This window comes from Amphiprion ocellaris, chromosome 14 (genome assembly GCF_022539595.1).
Source record: "Amphiprion ocellaris isolate individual 3 ecotype Okinawa chromosome 14, ASM2253959v1, whole genome shotgun sequence".
NCBI lineage: Eukaryota > Metazoa > Chordata > Actinopteri > Pomacentridae > Amphiprion > Amphiprion ocellaris.
Genome location: NC_072779.1, coordinates 2,022,192 through 2,047,640, shown reverse-complemented (window position 1 = coordinate 2,047,640; position 25,449 = coordinate 2,022,192). Strand labels below are relative to the sequence as shown.

Genomic DNA, 25,449 nt, shown 5'->3' with positions numbered 1-25,449 from the left:
GGGGAGAGTGTAGAGTGTTGGGGTTGTCCATTAACTGTGGAAAAATGCAATGGAAGTTTCATAAAAAACAGTTTAACCCCTTGACGTCTATCGTCGCGAATTTGCATCATACCACTTTCATTCAGACTTCGGTGAGATAGCGTATCCATTCCCCCAGTGCTGGTTTGTGCATATTCAATACGTACCTCGGAACCTTTTGCAAGCTCTGGTTTCTGGTAGGACCGGTTGGAGTGGGACCTAATTATTATATATCTGTTCTATGAGTAACAGACAAATGATCAAAATCTCCACTCATTTTAGCATCAGCTGAAACGCAAAAACACAGAAAAAAAAGTTTTTATTTAATTGTGAATAAATTCAGGCATCAAGGAGTTAAACTAACCAATTTCCCCATTTTGTGTCAATGCAGGAAGACAGGGAGGATGTTGGGGTGGATGGACGAGTGTAAACAGTTAATAAACGGGATTTTTCTAACTGTAAATGAGCTTAATAAGGTAAATGAAGTCAGGCCTCATCATCTGCAAATGGTAAATGTGGATAAAAAATACAATATGTGTGACTGTGTGTTTATATTACGTTGCATTTTCTCTGTGGTGCATCACGTTAATATATTAACGTCTGGAGTAAAAAACAATACCAACACTGATTATTTTGGACATTAATATCTTTTCTCTTTTATTAAGACAAGAACTCGTCATTGTTTTGTAAAAATGTCTATTTATGAACCAATACAAAATGTGTATGGGAATGTGGAACTCCTTTTCTCCATTAATACACATTAACATTTCCCAAGTACAGCAGAGAGACAAACAGAATCAATCTGAAAACAATGACTGGTGAAACAATCAAAACTTTTTGGGAATCAGAGTTTCAAAAGGCGGTGGTGCATTGAAAGTGACAGTAGTACAGCCACGACGAGTTTCTGATCCTGCTTCATTCCAATAAACATTGTACTCTTTATGACCTATGTCAGCACGAAGCAATACTTAACACATCTTTTACAGTGCACCAAATATTAAGAAAAATACATAAAACATGTACAACATATATTCAAAATATCTCACCAATTTTGCTTCTTGGACCTAAAATAATGTGTCGCACTTGATTTGAATGAATGCATTGTACTTGCTTTCGTGTTGTCGATAAGTGGGGCCTAAACTTTGCATTCTACCTGAGATGCAGTCACATCGGTCAGCAACGCATGAACCTGAGACAGGACGTTATCAAAAGAATCGAATGTGGAGAAAACTACCTCGGTTACACTGGAAAGCCATGGTCCATGTTTTAAAACATCACTGGGCATTGATTTTAAAATAAAAAAGACACTCACAATAACCTACTTCAAATTTTGAAAAAAATTAAAGATACTCAAATGTATTTTTTATGTTGTTTTGTTCTTGTTGCTCTTCCTATTGGAACTGTGGGGGACCAAAAACTCTCACAGGAAAAAAAACACTGCAGACCACTGCAGACCATGGAAGGTTTCATATTCACAAATAAAATATTAATGTAACAGCCTTAAGGGAGAAGACAATATTCAGTTCTATTCCTTTATTGGCAAGTACATATTTTGAAGTCTGATTTAAATGGAAGCTGCCACATGTCACTGAAGCCAAATAGTGCCCACTGTAAAATACAAATCACACAATCTCAGTCTTACAGATGAAGTGACATCTGCTCTGTGATTCATAAAGCAACGATAACAAGTCGGTTAATAGTTTTCATCAGACACCAGACCGTGAAACATCTAACCTAATCGGTACCCCAGCCCACCCCCACCCATCCATTCACACACACACACAAAACAGTGTCATCAGCATACAGTGCTAACTCAGTGGTGATTCCTTTGTGAACTTTTTAAACTCAACTATGAACAGAAGGTACAGATGGAGAGAGGTGGACACAGCATCTTCGATCTTCATCTACAACATCCCTCCTGTAACTCCCATCTACAACTGCCATACCCAATGAAAAGCTAAAAAACATAAACATAACCACCGCTCCACCCAGCCCACATGCTGTGTTCTAAAAATGCAAATTAAAAACAAACATTTAAAAAGCACAGATGCACTAAGCTCAAGAAAGGGAAATTTGCACAATGCATTTTACAAGAACCTTGACTAACGCCTCACGACAACCTTAAACCCCAAACTCTCAGTATGGAAAGACTGAATGCTGTCTTCATGCATGATGACCATGATGTATTAAAGCTATCACATTGGTACTGTGTTGCAATCTGAGTTGACAGAATCTAATCAAATGCTTTAACGTGGCAATCAAGTACTGAATCACAGCTGTGAGTGTCCACACAGCAAGCGACACCACTAAGTCTCAAAGATCTCAAATAGGGTGGCAGTAGAAGTAGTGTTGAGGTTCTGTCAGTTTAATCAGTGGAGCTGACCGATGCTGATATGTGTCATGGGGATTTAGAGAAATCTTTCGTCATTGTTATAGCAGGAGAGGACAACATCTCTTGTGCCGATCAAGTGTTGTCCCTCGCGTCCAAAAACATGCCAGTGGACAAGTACCATGACTGGACGCTTAACGTTCTTATGACTGAGTGGTGGCAGGATGGTTGATATGTACTTTCCATCCCTGAAACAGGAAACCTAAACAAGCTACACCTTCATGGAGCCGTGGAAACACCGGCTGCACCTGATTGGATCAACACTTTCACTTGTCTGCTCCTGGATGTCAAAAAGGACCAACACAGAAACCCTCAAAGAAAAAAATCACAAAAATTAGTTTCTGAGGTGCATCAGTTTTAGTTTTAGCTCAACAACAATTAGTTTAAAAATGTTTTTGGAGTTTCCGGGATTGTCGAGTTTGCATGAAGTAGTCTGGACCTCAACTTTATGCAAATGAGGGACACGCGTCTCTGGAAACCCAGTGTCGAGCTAGCAGAACGAAGTGCACGGATCCTGACACAGACAATTAATGGGAACTGTGGAAATGGTGAACCATTATTTTATATCATTGTAATGAACGGCCAAATCTGGTTCGACTGACAAAATTCTGATTCAGGTAGCTACACCGCTCTTTTATGTCCTGTAAAGTTCGACACCTTGTCTGCTCATCAACATGCAGTGTAAACAACTAACTCAATAACAATATCAATTAATAATAATATTAACTCATAGAATGATTAAATTGATATGAGATGATTAATACTCAGAAAGAATTCTCATTTGCATAAAATGTGTTTTTCTAAACTTAATATAGCCTAAATGTTCAAAACAAAACTGGGAAACTTTTAATTTTGTGGCATATTAAACTCTGTAAAGATGAAATTCTGCTTCTGCTTTTACATTTAACTCTGTGCAGATGATGGACAAACTTTATAAATAACTGTCACTTCTGTTGATATTGATATGTTTCAGTTGCCATATTGATTCTGGTGTTTTAACTTACATTCTAAAAACCTCAGGGATAAGTACTTTCTCCAATAACAGCCGAGGAATGGTTGGGTTGACCATATGTTTACCAGCTGCATTGATAAAATGTTCCCGATGAGATATTCACACTTTCACTGTTTCAAACTTTGGAGGTGAAAAACTGTGACCTCACAGCTGTCACATAGAGAAAGGACTCATTAAGCGAGCTGCTTGCTGTGTGAACACATAATAATGACAAGCACCGCCGCCAGTAGACCCACACTACCATGTTAAGGAGCCAGGGCATTAACGCAGACCATGGATAAACACCATGGAGCAACAACACATGTATTAAGTTATGTTACAGACAATTAATTACTTTTGGCATCCTCAGTGCTCCCCAGCTGGCACAGCAAAACAGACTCCAGTTCAGTTTTGGCAGATGATGCAGAAAGCAAGATAGAGAAGCAAAAAGAATGGGCTTCGGCACGCACATACATGCAAACGATACCAAACATTTAAGGGCTCAAACGCTGCTGCATCCAAGCGAAACCATAAATATTCAGATGTGTGATGGAGGCCTGTCTCTCAGAGCATTTCAGTTAGAAGACGTTTCCTTTGATTTACAGTTTGACAAAACTCACGAGCGCGATACAATAAAATCCACAAAGGTACTCCATTGTAATTCTAGTAAGTTGTAAAAAATATTTCTTAGTAAGGATTAGTGTACAATACAGTTGTGATTCCATTGGATAGTGTGTCTGTGATGGACCGCTAATGGGAGGACCTGCACCGCTGTGATTGATTTTCATGTTCATATGTTCCTAACTTAAATTTGAATGCTTGGAGTTTGGTTAAGGCTGTTTTCTCCTCTCTGTAAAGTTATGTACACTACACCAGCATCCTTTGGCTGCTGATTGGCCAATATTAACACCAAATATTTTTCTCCCTCCAAGCCTTTTTACTACCGAGGATGTGCCAAAAAACAGTTTTAAGACAATTTACATTTTCCTACTTTCCCATTTGTAAGAAAAAATATTCTGGGGTGAAAGCAGATGGAAATCAATTGAAACTCATCATTACAACTCAATAAAAGCCGGTGGGAAAACAGGCTCTCCACTCAGCCTAATGGAAGAAAAATAAAACCAAACAGAGGAAGAAATCAAAATAATGAAATGGCAGCATGCTGGGGAAAACAATACACTCCTTCTCTTTACTGAGAAAGGTAACAGTAGTAGAGTGGTAGAGCTGCTCTGAGCAACAAACTGAGGCTCTGAAATGGATTTAAAATGGAATTTGCCTGATAGAATGTAAAGATCCATTTTCCTTTGCTGCCTTCTTTTTGATTATGTGTGGTGGTCGGGGTCCAGTACAACCAACCCGTCTCTCATTTATGTCCATTGTACAATGATATGTAAAGCATTCCATGCATTGTTGGAGCTGTCAAAAGTTGAGGGAAAAGAGAGGGAAGTAATGGCTTGAGACAAATCACAGTATACTTGGAAAGAGTTTCTGTTATGCGGGAGAGGATGCATGTGTGCCGACACATTTAGAGAAAGTGAATAAAGTGGCTGTGTAATTTTACCCTCATACAAAAGCCAACAGCACGTTGATAATTACGAGTGGGGAGATGAGACGGGAGCAACGAGGTTATGCGAACGATGATCAACACAAATGCAAAGTATGGACAGAACCAAAACATTTAGAACAAGGCACAGAATTTTCTGCAAATGGTTGAACTAAATAAAATTCGTACCAGCAGTTAGGGAGGTGTCGAATGGTGAAGCTCTCTACAGTGATTTCTGGAACCCTCCCACCCCCGACCTGACCCCCGTTACCGAAAACCCCGGACCCCCAACATTTTTTGTCCTTTTTTGATTTTGATTTTTTTTTTTTAAACACACAAAACATTCCATCTACATCTGCAGACTAGACTAAACAACGGGTTAAAACCAGGCCTTCCTTTAAAACCCACGCCTCTCTCCTTGACCCCTCTACTCTCACTAAACCCTCCATCAACCCCCACCTCGTCCTCCTGCCCCCCATCCCCAGAAAAACAGCTCAGTGTCCAAAGGAGGACACTAGAGTGAGGGGTCCTGTTTGATTAGATGTAGTACTCCTTCTTTTCGTCCGAGTTGGTGTGGCCGCCCTCTGCGTTGATGATGGCTGTATCTGCATCCGCTGCATCGTCTGCTCCTTTGGCTTCATGTGTGAAGTAGGTACCTGAGGATGAGGAGGAGGACAGGGTCACGGACTGGATAATAGCCTGCTGCTCAGATCATACCAAAGATTAAAATCTGCCCCTCCATCTCGCAGCACCTAATTATGCAAATCCTTCACTGTGCCGCATTTACATACCCCCAGCACCAGCAAGTTATAATATTCAAATTGTACAACATTTTCTGTCTTTTTTTTTTTTTAAACTGACGATTGGCACGTGAAAATCACGGTTTGAAATGATCTCGAGTGTGGGGAAGAGCTTGGTGCACACCTTCAAATTAACCTTGTCAAGTTCAGCAGAAAAAGAAAAAAAAGGAACTAGTCAGCCACTTCAAACCCAATTTACAAGATTTATTCACATCCCTTCACAGCAGAGTTTGGTGATGATGGTAATATTCTAGACTGGATGTGGAAGGGAAGTGGCAAACGTGGAAAAAAATAAAAGCACAGACACTGTTTTGAAAAAACAAAGGGCTCAGAATGGAAAAAAGAATGGTGACCTGGTATATGTAGAGATTCTCGTTTAATCTGACATTTTAACTTGGTTTGCTGACAGGCATCAACCTATATCTGGTAAACTTTTGATTCTCCAACGTCAATTTGAAGAGTCTTATCAGAAATTTGTGGTAATGTGACACTATTTTCCAGTTAAAACTCATCTCTGGTTGTTGATTTAACCTCTAAAAACCATCTCTGGTTGTTGATTTAACCTCTAAAACTCATCTGTGGCTGTTGATTTAACCTCTAAAAACCATCTCTGGTTGTTGATTTAACCTCTAAAAACCATCTGTGGCTGTTGATTTAACCTCTAAAAACCATCTCTGGTTGTTGATTTAACCTCTAAAAACCATCTGTGGTTGTTGACTTAACCTCTAAAAACCATCTGTGGTTGTTGATTTAACCTCTAAAACCATCTCTGGTTGTTGATTTAACCTCTAAAACTCATCTGTGGCTGTTGATTTAACCTCTAAAAACCATCTGTGGTTGTTGATTTAACCTCTAAAACTCATCTGTGGCTGTTGATTTAACCTCTAAAAACCATCTCTGGTTGTTGATTTAACCTCTAAAACTCATCTGTGGCTGTTGATTTAACCTCTAAAAACCATCTGTGGTTGTTGATTTAACCTCTAAAACTCATCTGTGGCTGTTGATTTAACCTCTAAAAACCATCTGTGGCTGTTGATTTAACCTCTAAAAACCATCTCTGGTTGTTGATTTAACCCCTAAAAACCATCTCTGGTTGTTGACTTAACCTCTAAAAACCATCTGTGGTTGTTGACTTAACCTCTAAAAACCATCTGTGGTTGTTGATTTAACCTCTAAAAACCATCTGTGGTTGTTGACTTAACCTCTAAAAACCATCTGTGGTTGTTGATTTAACCTCTAAAAACCATCTGTGGTTGTTGACTTAACCTCTAAAAACCATCTGTGGTTGTTGATTTAACCTCTAAAACCATCTCTGGTTGTTGATTTAACCTCTAAAACTCATCTGTGGCTGTTGATTTAACCTCTAAAAACCATCTGTGGTTGTTGATTTAACCTCTAAAACTCATCTGTGGCTGTTGATTTAACCTCTAAAAACCATCTCTGGTTGTTGATTTAACCTCTAAAACTCATCTGTGGCTATTGATTTAACCTCTAAAAACCATCTGTGGCTGTTGATTTAACCTCTAAAAACCATTTCTGGTTGTTGATTTAACCTCTAAAACTCATCTGTGGCTGTTGATTTAACCTCTAAAAACCATTTCTGGTTGTTGATTTAACCTCTAAAACTCATCTGTGGCTGTTGATTTAACCTCTAAAAACCATTTCTGGTTGTTGATTTAACCTCTAAAACTCATCTGTGGCTGTTGATTTAACCTCTAAAAACCATTTCTGGTTGTTGATTTAACCTCTAAATCTCATCTCTGTGCATCCCGATTACACATTTGAGTTTTTTTTTTTCAAATAAAATAATCCATTCAAGTCTTAAAATGGCTTCTGTGTCACTCTATACAATGGAAAACTGTAATATTGCAGTAATTTAGCTGTTTCCAGGACTGTCATCTGCAGTTTCAAGGTGGACATGCTAAGCCATTGTTCTGCCTGCTTATTATTCTCATGATATGTCTTTTGGATATAAAAAAAAAAACATCATTTGGACATGTTTACAAGATAAAAGCATTATTTAAGGTGATTTTTCAGACAGCTCTGCTCTTGTCAGAGTTATAAGTCACTTCAGATAAATGTGTTATTGACGAATGATTGGAAAGTTTCCAACAGAGGCAATTAAAAGTCACTGATAATTCTTTTCTAAGTGGCTGCTCCAGTCTGATCATCGTGCTGCACAGGTGTGACCACCAAAACAAGCCAGGAAATCTCTCTCCTTTGTGATTATTATTATTATTCTGCCATGAATATTCATATCTGGCCTCCAGGCACTTTAACTCGTTAACCGTTTACCACTCATACCTTAAACAATTAGTCAAAGTGACCTCGGCTTCATTTGTAAACTTGGCATCCGGTTGTATTTCCTAGTGAAAATGTGTTGTGAACAACCTGAGAGGAAAACAGCGTTGTGACAATAATCCAGATGTGAATATTAAAAGATATTTCCAGCTTGTTGAAGCTTGTGATTCATAGTTTGACTGAGTTTCCATAACTTTGTATGAACCAAAGTTAGCGCTGAGATCTGGCCAAGAATCATGAACCAGACAGGATGCAGAAAGTAAACTGTCTAAATGTGCAGAAAAGGGCATTAGTTGGGCCTTTGGTGATCCTGAATAGACTGGAAAACAACGCTGAGTATGGTGGCTCGAGGTTGAACAGGGATGTCAGTCTTTAAAGTGTGAGGGCAGCGTTTTACACTCCCCTTTGCTTTCTCTTTAAACTTAGTTTGACTAACCTGGGGGTTTGTTTGTGACTTCTCTGAGCGTCTAGCTGCTCTTGCTTCTTTCCTACTCAATCTCCGTCTTAGCAAAGTTGCTGCAGCTTCAGATGACAACAGAACCTGATAGGCTGCAGTGTTATAGTGACCCTTATGGCTGCATTTCCTTGAATATCCACTAGAGGAAGGCGACAACAGCAAATCAGCCCCCATAGACTCCAGTGTTAAAATGCACAACTTCTTCTTCTTCTGATGTTTTTAAAAAAAGTTTTTAAATTTCCTTCTTTTAAATTTTTTTACATTTTTAAATTTTATATTGCTTATCTGAATGCATCTTAACTCTGTTTACTTTGTACGGTGTCCTCGGACACCTATAAATAAAATGTATTATTATTATTATTAACTTTACTGCAGAAATGAAACAGTTTTAGTCTCTGTAGCTGATATCTTAGTTCATGATTACTGTACAGGCAGTGGGTTGTTGATGTAACTCACCTGTTTACCTGTATTCAGAATTATAGGTGAAGTAATTAAGGGCACTTTTAGTGAGTGACGTCACAGGACAGTTAGATTAGTTAGGAGTTAGGAGGAGTCAGGCACTGACAAGACAGCAAAACTTATCTGTCCATTTTTATATACAGACAGTGATAATGAGGGTGAAAAACTACAAAACGAAAACTGAATTTGGAATAGTCAAAGGTCAAAGAGGTTCTTTATGTTTGGAAAGAGAAAAAAGCCAAAAAACAAGATGCAAAATGAGAAAAAAAGAAAAAAGAAACCAGAAATGCCCAAATCAAATTTTTGAAAAGGAGCGGAACATTGAAGGTCAAAACTGGAGTTAAGACAGATATTTGAAATTAGCTATTTATTATTTATTCTTCCAATAAAAACATGAATCCCCTCATGAATATATGAAAGGAGGGAGATTAACATTCATATGTGAATATTTATTTATTTTCCAGATGCCAAAGCTGATTTCTCTTCTAACTTCAGTCTTGAACCTCATCTCCTTTTCACAAATTAAGTTCTGTTCAGTATTCTCTGCAATCCTGACCAAGAGCCAACGGATGCCTCAAAATCATTTTGAAGTTTTCTGTATTTAACTGTTGTGTTCCTGTAGCTTTAAATAAGTGCATTTTCCCATCAAAACGATGTGTTTTCCTTTTACATTATCCCTTAAACCACACATGATGGTTACAAGACAACTGCAGAAATGTGAATTCTAAACAGAATTCCTTTTTCAACCCTCATGTCGTCCTGCGGGTCAAAATTGACTAGTTTTAAAGTTTGAAAATGTGGAGGAAAAAAAATTTCACAGTGAAACTTCTGATGTCCACATTTTCAACATTTTTGGGAAATCTTTGAACATTTTTTGGTGGAAAAAAGAAATGTTAAAAATGTTTCTTAAGAACATTCACGAAAATATCAACCAAAATCCAGCGAAATTCGCTGGATTTTGGTTGATATTTTTGTGAATGTTCTTAAAGAAAATATTAGAAGCTTTACTGATATATATGGAATCATTTTAGATATTTTTAGGATTTTTTGGGAAGATTTTTACTCATTTTTTGAAAATATTTACAAGAATTTTCTTGCCAAATTTGGGGATTTTTTTTTTTTTTTTTTTTTTTTAAATAAAATTTTTAAGGGAAACTTTTAAGGAAATATTGGAATTTTCTTCCTGAAGGTTTTGCAAATTTTCAGAAATTTAGGGAATTTTTTTCAGAATTTTTGGATTTTTTGTCAGACAATGAAACAACATTTTTGGGTTGCCGTAACTTCTACACCTGGCGTTAAAAGTCACAGGATAAGTTTCTCTAACAGACCGTCCCTCCAGCCTTCAGCGTTAATCGATCATGAAGAATCTGTCAGCGGCTCACAGGAAGCTTTTCTTTACTAATCTGGTTCATTTTGCACAGAGACAGACAGAGACCAGATCCAGACCAGCAGGTTGATGGGAGAGAAGCTAAACTTTATCGGCAGTCGGAGTTAACGGCGTGACAACGTGAAGCTGAAACATGTAGCAGGAATATTACTGCAGACACTCACACACAAACAGCTCACATGTTTGCTTGAACTTTAACTCCTGGACAAACATCTGATGGGAAACTGAGTTCACCTTAAAATAAAATAATAATTCACCTTTAATTTGCCTCATTTACACGACTTCCCCTCTAAAGTGCTTAATGTGGCCGATTCCATTTCCTGCTGCATGAGAAATATCTAAGTGTGAAATTTGTTATAGATTCTAATTATTTCTGTTATGAGGGCGGCATACAGGATTTGCTATACTTTTCAGCAGGACTGCATGAAAAATGTAATTTTACTCATCATCAGTAACCCGTAGCCTTAATAGCCGTCTCTCCATCATTTGGATCGCATCCATCTAATGATGTCTGAAGGAAAAAAGTAAAGAGGCTTCACTTGATCAAGCTTTCAGCCTGCGGGTGCTTCAGAGGAAATCAGTGAGCCGCTATTAAAAGGTACTGATTTAAAAATATTAATGATAAACAGTACATTTAAATTCTGTTTATAGCAGGTATGTAATATGTGCATCTATAAAAATGACATGATTTCAAAAAATAATACCCAGGATTTAACTCTCTGAGCTCCAGAACCTCCTGAAGGACAGCAGATTTTTAGAAAGTTGCTAGAATTAATCAGAGCCAGAAACGGTAAAAACAGAAATAATTTTAAACTTTCCAACAGTCCTTGAACTACCCATCAGTGTCTTATAGTTGGACAAATCTAAGCTTTTAATCAGGTTCTTTAATTAAACACTTTATTCTACATATTTAGGGAAAAATAAGGCATTTGCTGAAACCAGATTTTGTTAAAAAAAAATTCTGTGCTCTTTGGTTCAACCAGGAAGCTATTAGTGATCCAGATGAAACCGACAGTCCCATGACAAAAATTTTAACATTTTTTCCAAACTTTTGAAGATAAAACACATAATATTGCCAGATTTATCATTTCCTTTCTGACTTTTTTTTTCGTTAAATGCAATTAAAACACTGAAAAATTGTAACAGGGTTTGAGTTAATCTTATATTTTACGGGTGATAATGAGCTTTTTACACCCAGCTGATAGCAAACAAATGTAAATATCTGCAGCATGTAGAGTCATGATTTTTCCAGTCTGGGTAACATTCCTGGTCACTAGGAAAATATTGTATGTGCCCATTTTAATTTTTTGTAAAATAAATAATCGAGGAAAAAGAAAAGATTAATTTCCTACTAACTGTGTTTTTCTGCACAAAACACAAGGTTGAATTCTGTCTATTTCCAGCCGTGTTGGTGAAGGATTTAATATGTTGGTGAAAAACGAGCCCACAGAGATCTGTATGGTTCAGAAGGTTAAGGAGAATCCTATATTGTTCCTACAAGTATGCTGCAGAAAGTACTTTCTATTATTTCTGCAGCCTTCTGTTCCTCTGGTGAATAATTACCGCTACTGTCCAGAGTTTCTTTTAGACCAACAGGTCGAATCAACTATCAAGCATCTGAATGCATTTTTCTGCAGTAAGTTTGTGAGAAGAGTCCAGATTATGGACATTATAGTTCATATTATCACCATATTCAGCAGAAATATTGTGTCTCTACTGGTGATAAATCTGTATTTTCACCTTTGTGTCTCGCAAAGTAGCGTCCCAAGACGATGAGTAGACAGAGCATGGCGAACACCACGACGGCCACCACTCCTCCGATGACTGCATGGTCCACCGTTCTGGGAGCTCCTTCTCCAGCTCGAGAATCTGAAAGCACACAAGAAGAAGAAGAAAAGCCGTCCTGTTAAAGCTCCTTCTCACACTGTGGGAATAGCAATCAGCCACATCCCTACAGGGACGTCTGACAGTTAAACGTGATGGAGCTGTAGATTAGACTTAATGCCAGACATTTAAATGTACCAACGATGGAATCTGCTGCTTTTACAGGACTGAGACACGATTGTCTTGGTTGTCTGCTGCCGTGGGCTTAACTCATATACTTCAGTAAATCTAGAGCTGCCCAGTCTACTGAGTGCTTTTCCTTTTCATAAAACTAAATGGATCCAGTAGTTAGAAGGAATACCGAGGAGGAAATAAACATTCATAGATGGAAAAGTTAGAGAAACATCATTATTTTCATACCATGACAAGTTAAGACAGAGCAGCAGGGACATCTGTAGGAGTGAAAATAAAGGAAAACATTTCACATGTACGCTCCATCAGAGCCAGAAACTGCAAAAACTAAAAGAATCCTTTGATTTTCATATTTCTGATGGTCCTTGAAATACTCATCTGTAATGTGGATGGAAAATTGTGGCTGCAAATTGGTAGTATTTACAGTAAAACTAAATATTTAAGTTATACATAGATATTTATATCTATAAATGTGAGCATAAAATTGATTGGTATATTTCACAGAAATCACTTTATGTCTCATTTAAACATGTAGAAGTTAAATATCTGTAGTGTGCAGAGTCTTTATTTTTTCCAGTATTGGTAACACCTCTGGGCACAGAATATAGTACATTTAATTACATGTTTTTATTTTTCATTTTTTAAAAGTAATAATCAAACATATTCAACTTTTGTTTTGTCTTCTTTAATTATTTAGTGAATTCTAAGAGCATATCTTTGAGATCTTTCTCTGCCTTCATGGTTGTTCTGTTTCCATAGAAGTGCATGATTTTATATTGCAGTGGAAAATGAGCCACAGTGAGTAAAAATGCAATAAAAACTCAGAGGGTTAACCTGGACTTTTTCCACTTTAACTCAATAAATAACCAAACTAGACTGCTTCATTTTTCCACTGCTGATCTTTGCATCCCTTAAATGCTTCATGGTTGAAATGACAAATATCCTACATTATAATTATTCAGTTCAGTTTCTTTCTTCCTGTTTTTTTTGGGCACGTTTGTGTCTTGCTGACACTTTAATAACCACTGAACACAATTACTACAACAATAACTGGTTGGATTGCCATCAGGTACTGAACAGGAATTACCATAATCCTGTCATATTCTACCTTTCATTAAGAATCTATTTGTCACAGTTTACAAATCATCAAGATTAGAAAAAAAATACTACAAAAGTTTTTATGCACACAACAAAGTGTTCAGTACTTCTTAACAGTGTGGGAAAAGTTCATTATGTTGGTTTTTTAACTTTCAGAGCAGGAGTTCAGTTAAAAAAGGTGTGTGAGTGGACAACAACCTGAAGCTGTGTTTTAATGTGATGTGAAAGTTATTGATCAGGTGAAAGGATCCATGACAACCCCGACTTAATATCTGTTTGTGGACCTGATTGCTCCTTCACGGGACAAAAGAGCTGCATGTTTTCACTATCATTGAAGAGGATGGGGGAGGTGGCACTGAGATGTGACCTACAATGAATTCTGTATTCACTCTTTTATTCAACCCTCTGGAGCCTAAAACCTGCCGGTGGGTCTGAAAGGATGTTATCCGAAAAAACTAAACAAAAAATTTATCTGGGCGTGAAACTGTCAAAACAGAAAGAATAATTGGATTTCCAACTGTCCTTGAACTCGTCATCTGTGATGTGCAGTTCCATTGGAAAACCAAATCTAAGCATTTAACTGTCTTATTTCTTTAAAATCACAACAAATGATAGAAAAATGTGCACAAAATAAACAGTTTGCTCAAACCAGATTCTGTAAAAGAGAAAATATTTTGTTCTTCTTGCCACAACTGTGAAGCCATCAGTGATTCGGCTTCGACCAACAGTCACATGACAAAAAACCAAAGAATATTCAGCTGAACTGCAGGCAGTGTTTGACAGAGAATACATAGAATACATTATATGAAAAAATAAAATATCCTTTACCATGTTAAATAAAATAAAAATAAAAATGTAAATAATGTTGACACTAAAAATCAGTATTATTTTTTAACATCTGACCATAAAATAACTGTATTTAAATTAAAAAAAATATTGTTATTTTACAGATATTGGTCGAATGTTATGAATATTAGTAATTTAAAAAATGGTAATTCTTTTTTAAAATTGTTATTTTACAGATTTTTTTGTATTGTTACAGAAAATATTGAGTAAAATGGCAGGAAAAAGTTTTCGTAGGGACCGTAAAAACAACAAAAACAAAAAACCCCACACATAATGTCCACATCAATAATCTGTTTTTGCAAATAGTAATCTGTTCGTTTACACTATATGACTGTGAAATTACACAATTTTACTGTATCTATATCAGCTGAAAATATTATTTTATCGATATTTACCATTATTGTCACTGCTTCTACACTTTTTGAATGTTACAAAAGTCTAATATTTCCTCCCAGATTTTTAACAGTCTTTTATGTTGTATGATTTCCTGAGTGTAGAGTCTTTATATTGAAGTGCAAAATAAACCCACAGTAAGACAGGAACTAATAAATGGGTTAATATAATGCATCACTTGCACATTTTTTCACTTTCAGGTTACTTGGACATGACTACACCGTAAACTTTACTTCCCTGCCACACTAATGCCATTTCAATTTTTACAGAAAATAAGAAAGTCAGGAGAAAAACAGCAGTAATGACTTCATGTGCAGATCTTCTACCAGCTACTAAACCTCCACGTGCTTCTCCAGGTTCTGCTGACTGAGCCCCAGAAAACAGAGAGCGGGTTGATTAAGGTAGAACACCAACAGGCAGAGGAACATCATGGACAACATGACGAAGACACCAACTCCTGCAGCACCGACCTGGGAGGGAGGAACTTCCTGTCAAACCCAACAAAACATTACCTGATGGATCTAATAGGTTATTCTGACTTCAGATTTTCTTTTTTAGAGCTGGGCAGATTCAATTAAACTGAGCAGGAATCCTTCTGACATCCAATTCTCTCTTGTCAGGCCGCTGAGCTGTGCTTTAACACACTTTCCTATTACGATGTTAATGTGGACTCTGGCTTCAGGAGGAGGCAAGGGGTCGGGGTGGAGGTGACCCGGATTGGTTGCAGAGGATCAATCTTGATTGTCTACATCAAACTCTGCAGGTTTTAAAGTAATTTAAGGGGGAAGGGAGGCAGGGAAGGCATCAAAGTCTCTTTGCATAATATCCTGTTGCTTCATATAATAATAATCAGCTCTGCTTTATGAATTTACACACATAAACAAGCTAAAGTCGACCAGCATTCTCACTGAAATGGGAAACTTACTGATTTCTCTCTATTAGAGCTGGTAACATGTATTTTTTTTTTTTCAATTTCATCTTCATTTGAACCCAACATCGAAATAAATTCTCAATAATCCGAGTCAGGAACTGCTGCTACGACACATCGAACACACAAATACGTCGCCTCGGTTCTCTAAACTCAGCAGTAAACGACAGAACCAGAACCTCTCTGCTCGTCAGTAAACCCTCCTTCTCATCCTAACGGTGCCTGATCTTCTCTGCTGCACCAGGAGGTCACTGCAGCAGCATCAACAGTTCCTGGTGGAGTGACAAAGCCAACAATTTCTGTCTTAATCAAACCAAAGAAGGCATAAAAATGGAAGTCTGGGTTCCGTCTTTAATGAGTCCTGTTGTCTGGATGTGGAAGCACTCAGTTCCAGTCAAACCATATAAAACAGCCAGCATGTCGTTCTGTCACTTATGAGCAATTACTGTCACCCAGCAGAATTCAGTACATCTGTGGTATTATCTCACACGGGAAGTCAAACTGCACGGGTCGTTGTTTTAGCAATCAAACGGGTGAGAATTCCTTTGCAATTTGCACTTATTGCTGTTTCCTTAAAAGTCACTTCTGTCGCAGATAAAGAGCTTCTAAAATCCACATCAAACCGAGGACTGTGACATCTTTACTTTAACTGCAGCTTCTGGTATTAATCACAAAACAAGAGGGAAATTAAAGTGCTTCCTCCACAAACAGCTAATATTCTAAAGTGGCTGCAGACATTTCTAAATAAATGTTCAAGAGAAGGACGGTTCATTTAGTGAGCACTGCTGGGACTTTTAGGCTGTTTTATTCATCGTTTTGGATCAGCTCTGGTCATTTCTACAGCAGAGCAGCTGTTGACTGTAATCGTCCTTCTCTGAGAACATAGGAGTTAAAGAGAGATGATGGTGGAGACCAAAATAGAGCTAAAACAGATGTGAATAACAGCTTTTACATTCATCAGTGGACCACAAATGCTATTGGGATCATATGTTGGGTTAGGCTTAAAGTTAAATCATCATCATAAAAAAAAAAGAAAAAAGTGAATCTGTCAGCAAGGGTGCCAGAAGAAAACAATAGAACATTATAATGTTCAAAAACTGTACGTACATTGACCATAAAACACATCAAACAAATATAAAATCTAAAAATATCATTAAAACTGTCATTTTACAGCCAGATATTGTAAAATAAGAGATAATTATTCAGAAAAATACAGATTTTTTGTGCTGACATTATGTATTATGCAATATTATGATGATTTATTCAACAAAAGTTGCCAAAACCTGGAATCAACATGTCTTCAAGGGCCCACAGGTGTTACTAAAACTGGAAAACCAACTTATATTACAGACATTATACTACTTCTATTGTGGAAACAGCCTGCAGTTCAACTGAAAAGTCCCTGATTATTTTTTCACTGTCTCCTGGTTGTAGCTGAACCTCAGGCTTCACAGAGTGCAGAATTTATCATTTGTGACAGAATCTGGTTAGTGTGAATTGTTCATTTTTTGGGATTTTGTAGGAAAAAGTGATTTTAAGCTTAGATCTGTGAAAGTTTAGGACAAACGATGCGTCACAGATGGATAGTTTTAGGACTGAAAGCTGAAAATCAGATGCTTCTTTTTATTTTTACTGTTTCTGGAAGATGAATGGTGTAATTTTGGTGGTTTTTATAAGATAACATGACTTTCAAACCTGCCAGAAGTAAAGGGCTAAATAGTGTTAATATCATCTGCTGCCTCTTTGTGGCCAAACATCAATTAATGCAGCTTGAAATACAAACTTTATATACAGATAAACCTCATGATGGCACCACAAAAATGAAGCCCAAACATCTGGGAAATGGCAGCTTGTGCATCATACTGGTGACATAATTAGAAACCAGTCACTTCTGCAGAAACTGTATTTTTATAAAGTTTGTTTTGTTGGAGTTTCTCTGAGACGGACTTTATGATGAAGACAATAAACCAGAGTTTCAGGAGTGTGAGTGCAAACCTGTTTTTCACATTAATACATTTACAGAAAGGGTTATAGAGTCAAAAATGAGCTCAGCGGTGAAAATCAGACGGACATATGTGAGCACAGCGCCTCTGGTATAAAGCAGGACCACTTACATGATAATTGTTAAATCCCCATAAAGCTGTTGATGAGGCTAACGGGTTATTAAAGCACTTCATGGAGCTTCGCTTTGCTGCTGCAGAACATTTCACAGAAGAAACAAAAGCACTCATGTCTGAGCGGAACTGTTGAACAGCCAGTGATGTTTGAAGGCATCATGGGAAAAAGCAAATTGTGTGAAAGACGGTTGTAGTTCTGATAATTTCACCTGCAGCAGTAATATCTGTGTTTAGTAGGTATGAAAAATATACGATGCGGCAATTTCAAAGTAATATTTAAATAAAACGCTTAAAGGTGGCAGGTTTTAAATGCATTAAAGATTATTCTTTATGTCAAAACAGAAAGAATAATCAGATTTTCAACTTTCCAAGGGTCCTTGAAGTACTCATCTGTGATGTGCCATTTTATTAAAAAAAGAACCAAATCTGAATATTTCATCAAAATCATTATATTCTACGTGTCTCATTTAAAATAAAGTGTTTTCTCCACCTAGATTCTGTAAAATAAAGGATTTGGTGTTTCTCAGAGAAACTAGGAGGCCAGAAGTAAAATAAATCATAAAAATAAAAGCCTGAAATTGGGAGATTCCATCAAAATGGTTTCTATTCTAGACTCTCATTTAAACACTCACCATAAATAAACTGTTTGCATTTTTGAGATTCCGTGAAAAGCCAAAAATTCAGCCTTCATTTTGCAACTGACAAACCATTAGAGAAAAACAGCAGGTTGTGTTTACACAGAGCAGAGAGGAAAATGTGTTGAAAATATAAATATCTGTAGTATTTTTTTTAAAATTTCCAATATTGGGAACAGCTGTGGATATTTGGGGAAATGTTTTACATGTTGAATTCATTTTTTTAAATTTTATTTAGTAAATATGTAAAGAAATTCAACTTTTGCCTGATATTCTTTCTAAATTTGTTGTACAGCAGATAAAAATAGCCGTGGTTGTGTTGTTTAAAGGAAAAAGAGCTCAGCGTGAGTTAAAATGGGACAAGAGAGAAAAACCAAAACAAGCTCAGAAACCGCTGGAGTTCAGAGGGTTAAAAAGGATGAAGAAAAATCCATCTTAGTGCTTTGTTTTCTGGCTTTCTCTACTCATGTTATTGCGTTTGGTTTTATCGTCAGCCTCCTAATTTAGTCTAAATTCCACAAGCAACCCAACCAAAGGTATATTTTTCTGTTCTATCTCTTATGTTTGAGCTCCTCTCTGTGTTTACTTGCAGTTTCACTTTGAAATGTGCCTGAAATATAAAAGATTAAAGGAGAACGGCTTCAAACAAAGTGTCCACGGGGCTAAACAAAGCAGGCAACAGTCCATCAACACTGGTCATTTCATCAGGGAGGAGGGAGAAACCTCATGTATGGAACGAGGAGAATCTCATTTTCATAGGACGTGTTGACAGAAGCATGATTTGAGACAGAGGAGATCTCCTAATTGGATCTGCTAATCTGCTAATTAAGCATTAGCGCTTTCAGTGGTGAGCCCATACTGCCTGTAGATAGAGCGGCGCTATGTGGGCGGGTGTCAGAAGAGCACGTTGGCTTGTCAAGATCCACTTCCACTGCCAACAACACTCTTGGTTAAGGAGAGAACGTAATTAAAGTCCCCATGAACCTTTTCATTGAACCTATTTAAAAATGTCAGTTAAATCTTTTGCCTCTCGGGCAGCGCCACACCGCTTCCATACAGAGTGATTTATAGAGTTTATTTTAAAACCAAACGTCAAAAAGTGTTTCAGCGACGCCATTTAAAAACAGGAAGGCAGCCACGGGGTCAGATAAAAAAGAAATAATTAGAAATACCGTCTGTGATTCCAGAGACAGTTTAGGCGCTGTTTTCTGAAGAAGTTTGAAAGTCTTCATTACTGTTTATATTCACCGATCATTAAAACCACTGACAGGTGAAAGTTAATGAACTAGGCTGTTCATACAGAGACTGAAGGTTATTTAATGTACCATTTATTATACCATTTACCATTGATTAATTAAACTGATATTATATTTGTTTACATGCAAAAAAAATGGAGATTTCACAGGCTTTTTTGTGGGGTTTTTTTTGCATCAGGACCACTTTAGACCAGGTCCAGATCAAAAACCAGAGAGCTTAGGTTGGACAAATCTGGAAATGATTATTGTGTGAAGGCTGAAGACTCTGTAAAACATCATTTTTGATTTGTACGACCATTATTTTCTGTGTTCAAATGTAAAAACATGGACATTTTAATGCTTTCTTTGGCATTTGGACCACTTTAGACCAGGTCTAGGTCAAAAATCTCTATGCTCAGATGGCTTAAATCTGATCCATGGACGCCCCATCCAGAGTTAGGGGTATATATCCAGTCAATGTCCCAGACAGAACAGGACCCCATAGAGGTCTCATGTTTATGGAACAATGATCAGAACTGTTGGTGGTTTAATATTGTGACTGAGGAGTGTAAATGCTACAGTAACTGGAAAAACACTGCAAGAGGAGCTCAAGCAGGGAGTGATGTTCAAAGAGCGCTCCAGAAAAGTCAGTGCTGCACCTCAGCAAAGTTGGAGGGCTTGTTGGTGGGTTTGCAAAAAGCAGATTTAAAAATACAACGGTCAGAATCGATGAACAGAGACAGAGGTATCCTGACTTTTCATCCTGGTGTGGACCTGCATCCAAAAAAACAAAAAAAACAAAAATGGAGCCTCCACATGTGATGGCGAATCGCACTGCGAGGGTCATTACTGATTTAGCTTCATGTGTAAAACTGGAGCCGGTCATCATTATGGTAATGGAAAAGAAAGGAGTTTATAAAAGAGTGAAGGGAGCAATTACAAGAACCAACACTGATGAGTCCAGGTTTCCAAAAACAGCATCGCAACAGAACAACTGGCAAGTTTTTCAATAAACATAATAACAAAATAGAAATCAATTAGCGATGTGGAGGAAGAACACTCGGATATATCGTCCCATGGTGGGAAGGAATGATGATGCACTCATTTCTTTAAATCAGGAGCAGAGTGATTTGAGGCCATGCTGCTCTAATGAAATCAAATATTGGTTTCCAAGCAGATCTAACCAAACAATCAAAGACTTCATGGGGGAATCTATTCACACTTTAATTTGCAGCTTGGAAATGATTGGAGTTTTCCTGGACTTTTTACGTGTTTCAGAGTAAAACGTTTTCAGTCAGTAGCTGCCTGTGTTTGGACTGTGGGAGGATATTAAACTCTAGAATATTTCTGAAGCTAAATACTGACTCCGTTCACCACTCATGTAACTCCACAATGAGATAACTAAGTCCAGAACATGTTATTTCTACACAAAGAGTCTCATAACCACGGAGTTGCCAGGCGATGAGCTCTATCATCACTTTGGTGTAATTAAATAAGACAAAGCAGAGAGGACAGTCAAATGGCATTTCATTAGGAATTCATATCTTTTTAATTCTTTAATTTCTTCTTCGGCAAGATGGCAGTTGTAATTAGCAGTCATGTGGAGGCATTGTCTGCTGGAACTAACACATCACCGCTAGTCAGTTTCAAGTCACAAACTTCTGGACCCGCTTTTAAAATAGAGGCTCAAACTGCTGAAGAGGAGAATGAATGTCGTCCAATTTACACGTAGAAAAAACTCACTCAAAAGAAGCTGGTATTCCCTCTTCTTTTTGGTGATATTTCTCGTATAATATAAAAACCTTTGTCCGTGGAATGAATTCCATTTTCAAACAATATAGAAGCAAAGCAAATGTTCCCAGTCCATCCCAAAATAAGCCAACATTGCATTATCTCCCCAGAAACCCCGCACCTTTTTATATATCTGATGGAGCTATTCATCCTTTATCTAATCACAGCCAGTCTTCAAAATGTAATATAATTATGGGCTATAACTGTTCTCAGGATATTAAGCTGTATGTAGGCCACGGCTAGCTCAATAAACACCTTCTAATAATGGCTTTTAGTGGTCTCAGGAGTGACTTATCCAAACACCGAGGACTCTCTATGGCTCCCAAGGCCAAATGAGTTTGCAGGCTTGTTGCAGAGATGCACATCAGTCCTGTTAATGGGGACAGTGTTTGGGAAAAAAAGCTGCCCTGTGGAGCTTCTCTCCATCCACCAGATTGCCCTTTCTTCTCTCAGGCGTGATTATCAAACCCCTTCCTCCTCCCACCACGCTGTCACCGAGCTGCCTCCAGCCTCATCTCAACAGAACCACCCGAGGATTTACACTGCAGTGGTCAAAAAAAAAGTGTTGGCTTGAGTATGAGCGCCAGTGCTGGATGTTGGTTCATCCAAGTATGATTCTGACAGAGATGAGGTCAACATATCTGACAATTAGCATGTTTATTATAAGGAAAATGCAGAAAAAGTGGAGATAAATAAAAGAAGAACAGCCCTAAAGTGATCCAAAGAGAAAAAAAAATCCAGTCAAGGTCAAAGTGACTAAAATATGAGGTGTTAAAATAAATGGAGTTCCGAAGTCAAGCCCTGCGTCTCCTCTGCTCTCGGCATATTAGTAATAATAGCAGGAGAGGCTCTGTGTATTCTGGTGTGGCAAGACAGAGTAGTATCAGTGAAATGACATCGGGGGCTTTGTGTAGATCTGTGTACACAGCAGACGAGCCCTGAGTGAAGGAACGATTCCAAGAAATGAGGGGCTAATCCTGGAAAAGAAGCCAAGACAATGCTCCATTTACATACATGCGGTAAACAGACGGTGGTACATTCAGTGGTCAAGGTCAAACACGAGCTGTTTACATCAATAAATACATAAATCAACACATACGCAGGCAACGCCATTAGTTTTACACCAACAGAGGGTTTAAAGGAACAACAGGCTGCTAATGCCTCTAAAAGACACGACTGTTCCATAAAGTCGTGTTTTCTGATCTGCTACCTCAAAGATTAGCCACTAAAAGTACCTGTTCTACCTACATGTTTAACTGGAAGTGGACCAGAATTTTGTTAATTGTGATGTATTTGGTTTAAATGTTGGAATTATTGTAAACACTGATCAGCCACAACATTAAAACCACTGACAGGTGAAGTGAATAACATCGATCATATCGGTTCTATGAAAATAAACACCTGGCATTAATCGGATTTCTTCGGATTCCTCGATGCAACCGTGAAGCTATCGGTGAATCAGCGACCAACAGACGTGACAGAAACTCAGGGATTTTTAGGCTGAACTGCAGGCTGTGTTGACACAAAACTGAGAAGCAACAAGTTTAAAAAAATCTGTAAATCATAAAGTATAGTGTGAGGAGCCACCATTTGTGTTCGAGTGTCAGTAACACCTGTGGGCATTTGGAAAAATTATGTTTATTCCAGATTTTTTTCATGTTTTGTACAATGAATAATGAAAGAAAATCAACATTTTTTTTCCTTTTTCTATTGATGTATTGGATTATAACTGTGTCAAATTGCAAAGAAGACCTTTTTTTTTAAAAAAAAAAAATCTCTTTGCTTCCAGACATCGTTGCGTTTGTTTTCACAGAGCACTGGGACTTTGGGAGTGAAAAATGAGCCCACAGATGAAGAAAAATATGACAAGAGCAAAGAAAAAAAGCCAAGAAACTGTTTTAGACTCGAGTCCAAAAATTGCTTCAGTGATTTAAAACGTGTGTAAATTAATATGTCACATGAAAAATTGTGCAGAGCTGTGGTTGCTAACAGGAAATGAGTTAAAAGAGGAGAAAATAACAAGACTTGTGCCTTTATGTAAAGCTGAATGTCAGCAGAATATTTCCTTTGTTATCACGGCCTCTAAACGCCGCTTCGTCATGCTAGTTTGGACGTCTTTGAGGAGCAATGTTGTGGCACAATCTCCATGAGGTGTAGCAAGAAAAACCTGCAGTGATAATAAAATCCTTTAGCGAGGCTGAGTGGCGACCTCTAATCCAAGCCTCACCTCAAAGGAAATTCAGACCAGCTTACATGCATGGATGGTGTCAGAAAAAAACGGGAAGAAAATCCGCTGCATTCCACCTAGAGCTCATATTATGAACCGATATCATATCAGAGCAGCTAAAAGTAGGTGAAGTCACAGGATCTCTGACTCTGGGTTTGTCTCATTTACAGAAAACACCAAGAGCATAGATTGATGAAGAGATTTTAAGATGCATCCTTGCAATGATGAATTCCTGTTTGGTGCTTTTTGGGGTTAAACTGGGAAAACAGCGTTGATTGCCAACACGAAAACCACGTTAAAAGAAGACAATAAGTGCAGAAAAACCCACAGGAAGGTGACCAAAGCCTGAAAAAGACCTCGGGGCTGGAGCTGCAGGTTTAAATTAGAAAATGAAAAGCGAGAAGAAGGAGCTATACACCCGCTATTAATAATCAATTCCAATTTCCTCTCAGATCTCATTTTTATTTTCCGAATATTGAATAATACATATTAGCGTTAGGTTGTAGCCCTCATTCCATACCACTGGATAACCGTGTTTCCATATAAATCCAGTCAGAATTAAATGCCCTTGCCCTGCGTCCTCCGTGCCAACATTAGTCTGGCCACATGAACAAAAAACCCCACTAAAACCGTCTCAAATCAAAGTTGTAAGACTTAGCTGCTGTCATGGCAACACTAGGCCCACATGCAAATTACAATAAGAGCATTCAGAAACAAAGAACATGCAGGTCAGATGCCCTGGGATCTGATTTTGTACCACATTTCAGGCTCACCACCTGTTTTCTCTGCCTGCTAGGAGCTTAGAGTATTAACCAAATTGTGCAAATTCTTCTAAGTAAATACAATATAATTTAACGTCTCATGAGGAACACCAGATAAACAAGTGGCATGCTATCTAGGAAAATATTTACTTATTGAATAGTACATCAGACCCAACAACAAATGGTGTGCTTTCTGAGGCCTACTGTGCAGACTTTTGTCTTTAAAGGGGAATTTCATCATCAGAATTCATTAAAAGCTGGTAGATTTTCATAAAAAAAAACAAAACCAAACATTGTCTGTATATAACACAGTCCGCCAAAAATACCACTCATAGATATCACGCGGTGCTGACACACAATCTGTTATCTGGATAAAGACATCTGATTACAGGCATTTACATTTAAAGCTGGCAGTAATAAGCCACTTATTATTTCAAAGGGTTTCTATATTTGGTAGTTAAACATAGCAGACTTGTCAACCACTGCAATGTTTCTCAGGTATAAACAAAGACTCAATGAGGGATTCTCTCCCAGGGGATTCCGTGATGTGTAAGATGAAGCCATGTGACAGATGGAGGACACAGAAGACCACACTTAGCCGTGTTAGCTAAGCTAGAGTTACCGATCAGATAAGTGAGGTAATAATAGGTTAGCAGTGGCACCAACATTTAGCTCAAACACCATAAAAAACACGTAGAACTGCTAGCCAGTTGGCAGCTTCTTTATCTCGTTTCTTAGAAATTCAGTCACGCTGAAGCACAATGCAACTGAAATCTGACTGAAGTCACGCTGTGTGCTTTTATACTTGCATTACTGATGTGTTTTCCTTTCTCAGATAAGATCCAGAGGAGATGAACACATGCTGCTTTAAGTAGGTCATCTACTAATAGCTTCCAAGCAGCACACTTCTTGGGAATCTCATTCACAATTTTAGATCAAGGTTGACTATAAGCTGAGATAAGAACATTTACATAAACAGAAAGACGATGCAAACGTGATAGGACAGTGCTTTCTGTAACTGCATTCACTGCTGAGATCACAGATTAAGGCAAGAACG

The 25,449-nt window shown here is 37.8% G+C and overlaps 1 protein-coding gene across 5 annotated transcripts in view; it reads right to left on the bottom strand.

Moving 5' to 3' along the window:
• Positions 1–646: 646 nt before the first annotated feature.
• The window catches only part of cadm1a (cell adhesion molecule 1a), a 465,526-nt gene continuing 440,723 nt past the window's right edge, over positions 647–25,449 (bottom strand). For all 5 annotated transcript variants that reach the window (XM_055016986.1, XM_055016985.1, XM_055016987.1 and 2 more), the window contains 2 exons: positions 12,086–12,214; positions 647–5,597 (listed from right to left, as the gene is read on the bottom strand). In XM_055016986.1, the coding sequence (XP_054872961.1) occupies positions 5,479–5,597; positions 12,086–12,214 (248 nt within the window). In that variant the 3' untranslated portion in view covers positions 647–5,478. The remainder of the gene's footprint in view (positions 5,598–12,085; positions 12,215–25,449) is intronic.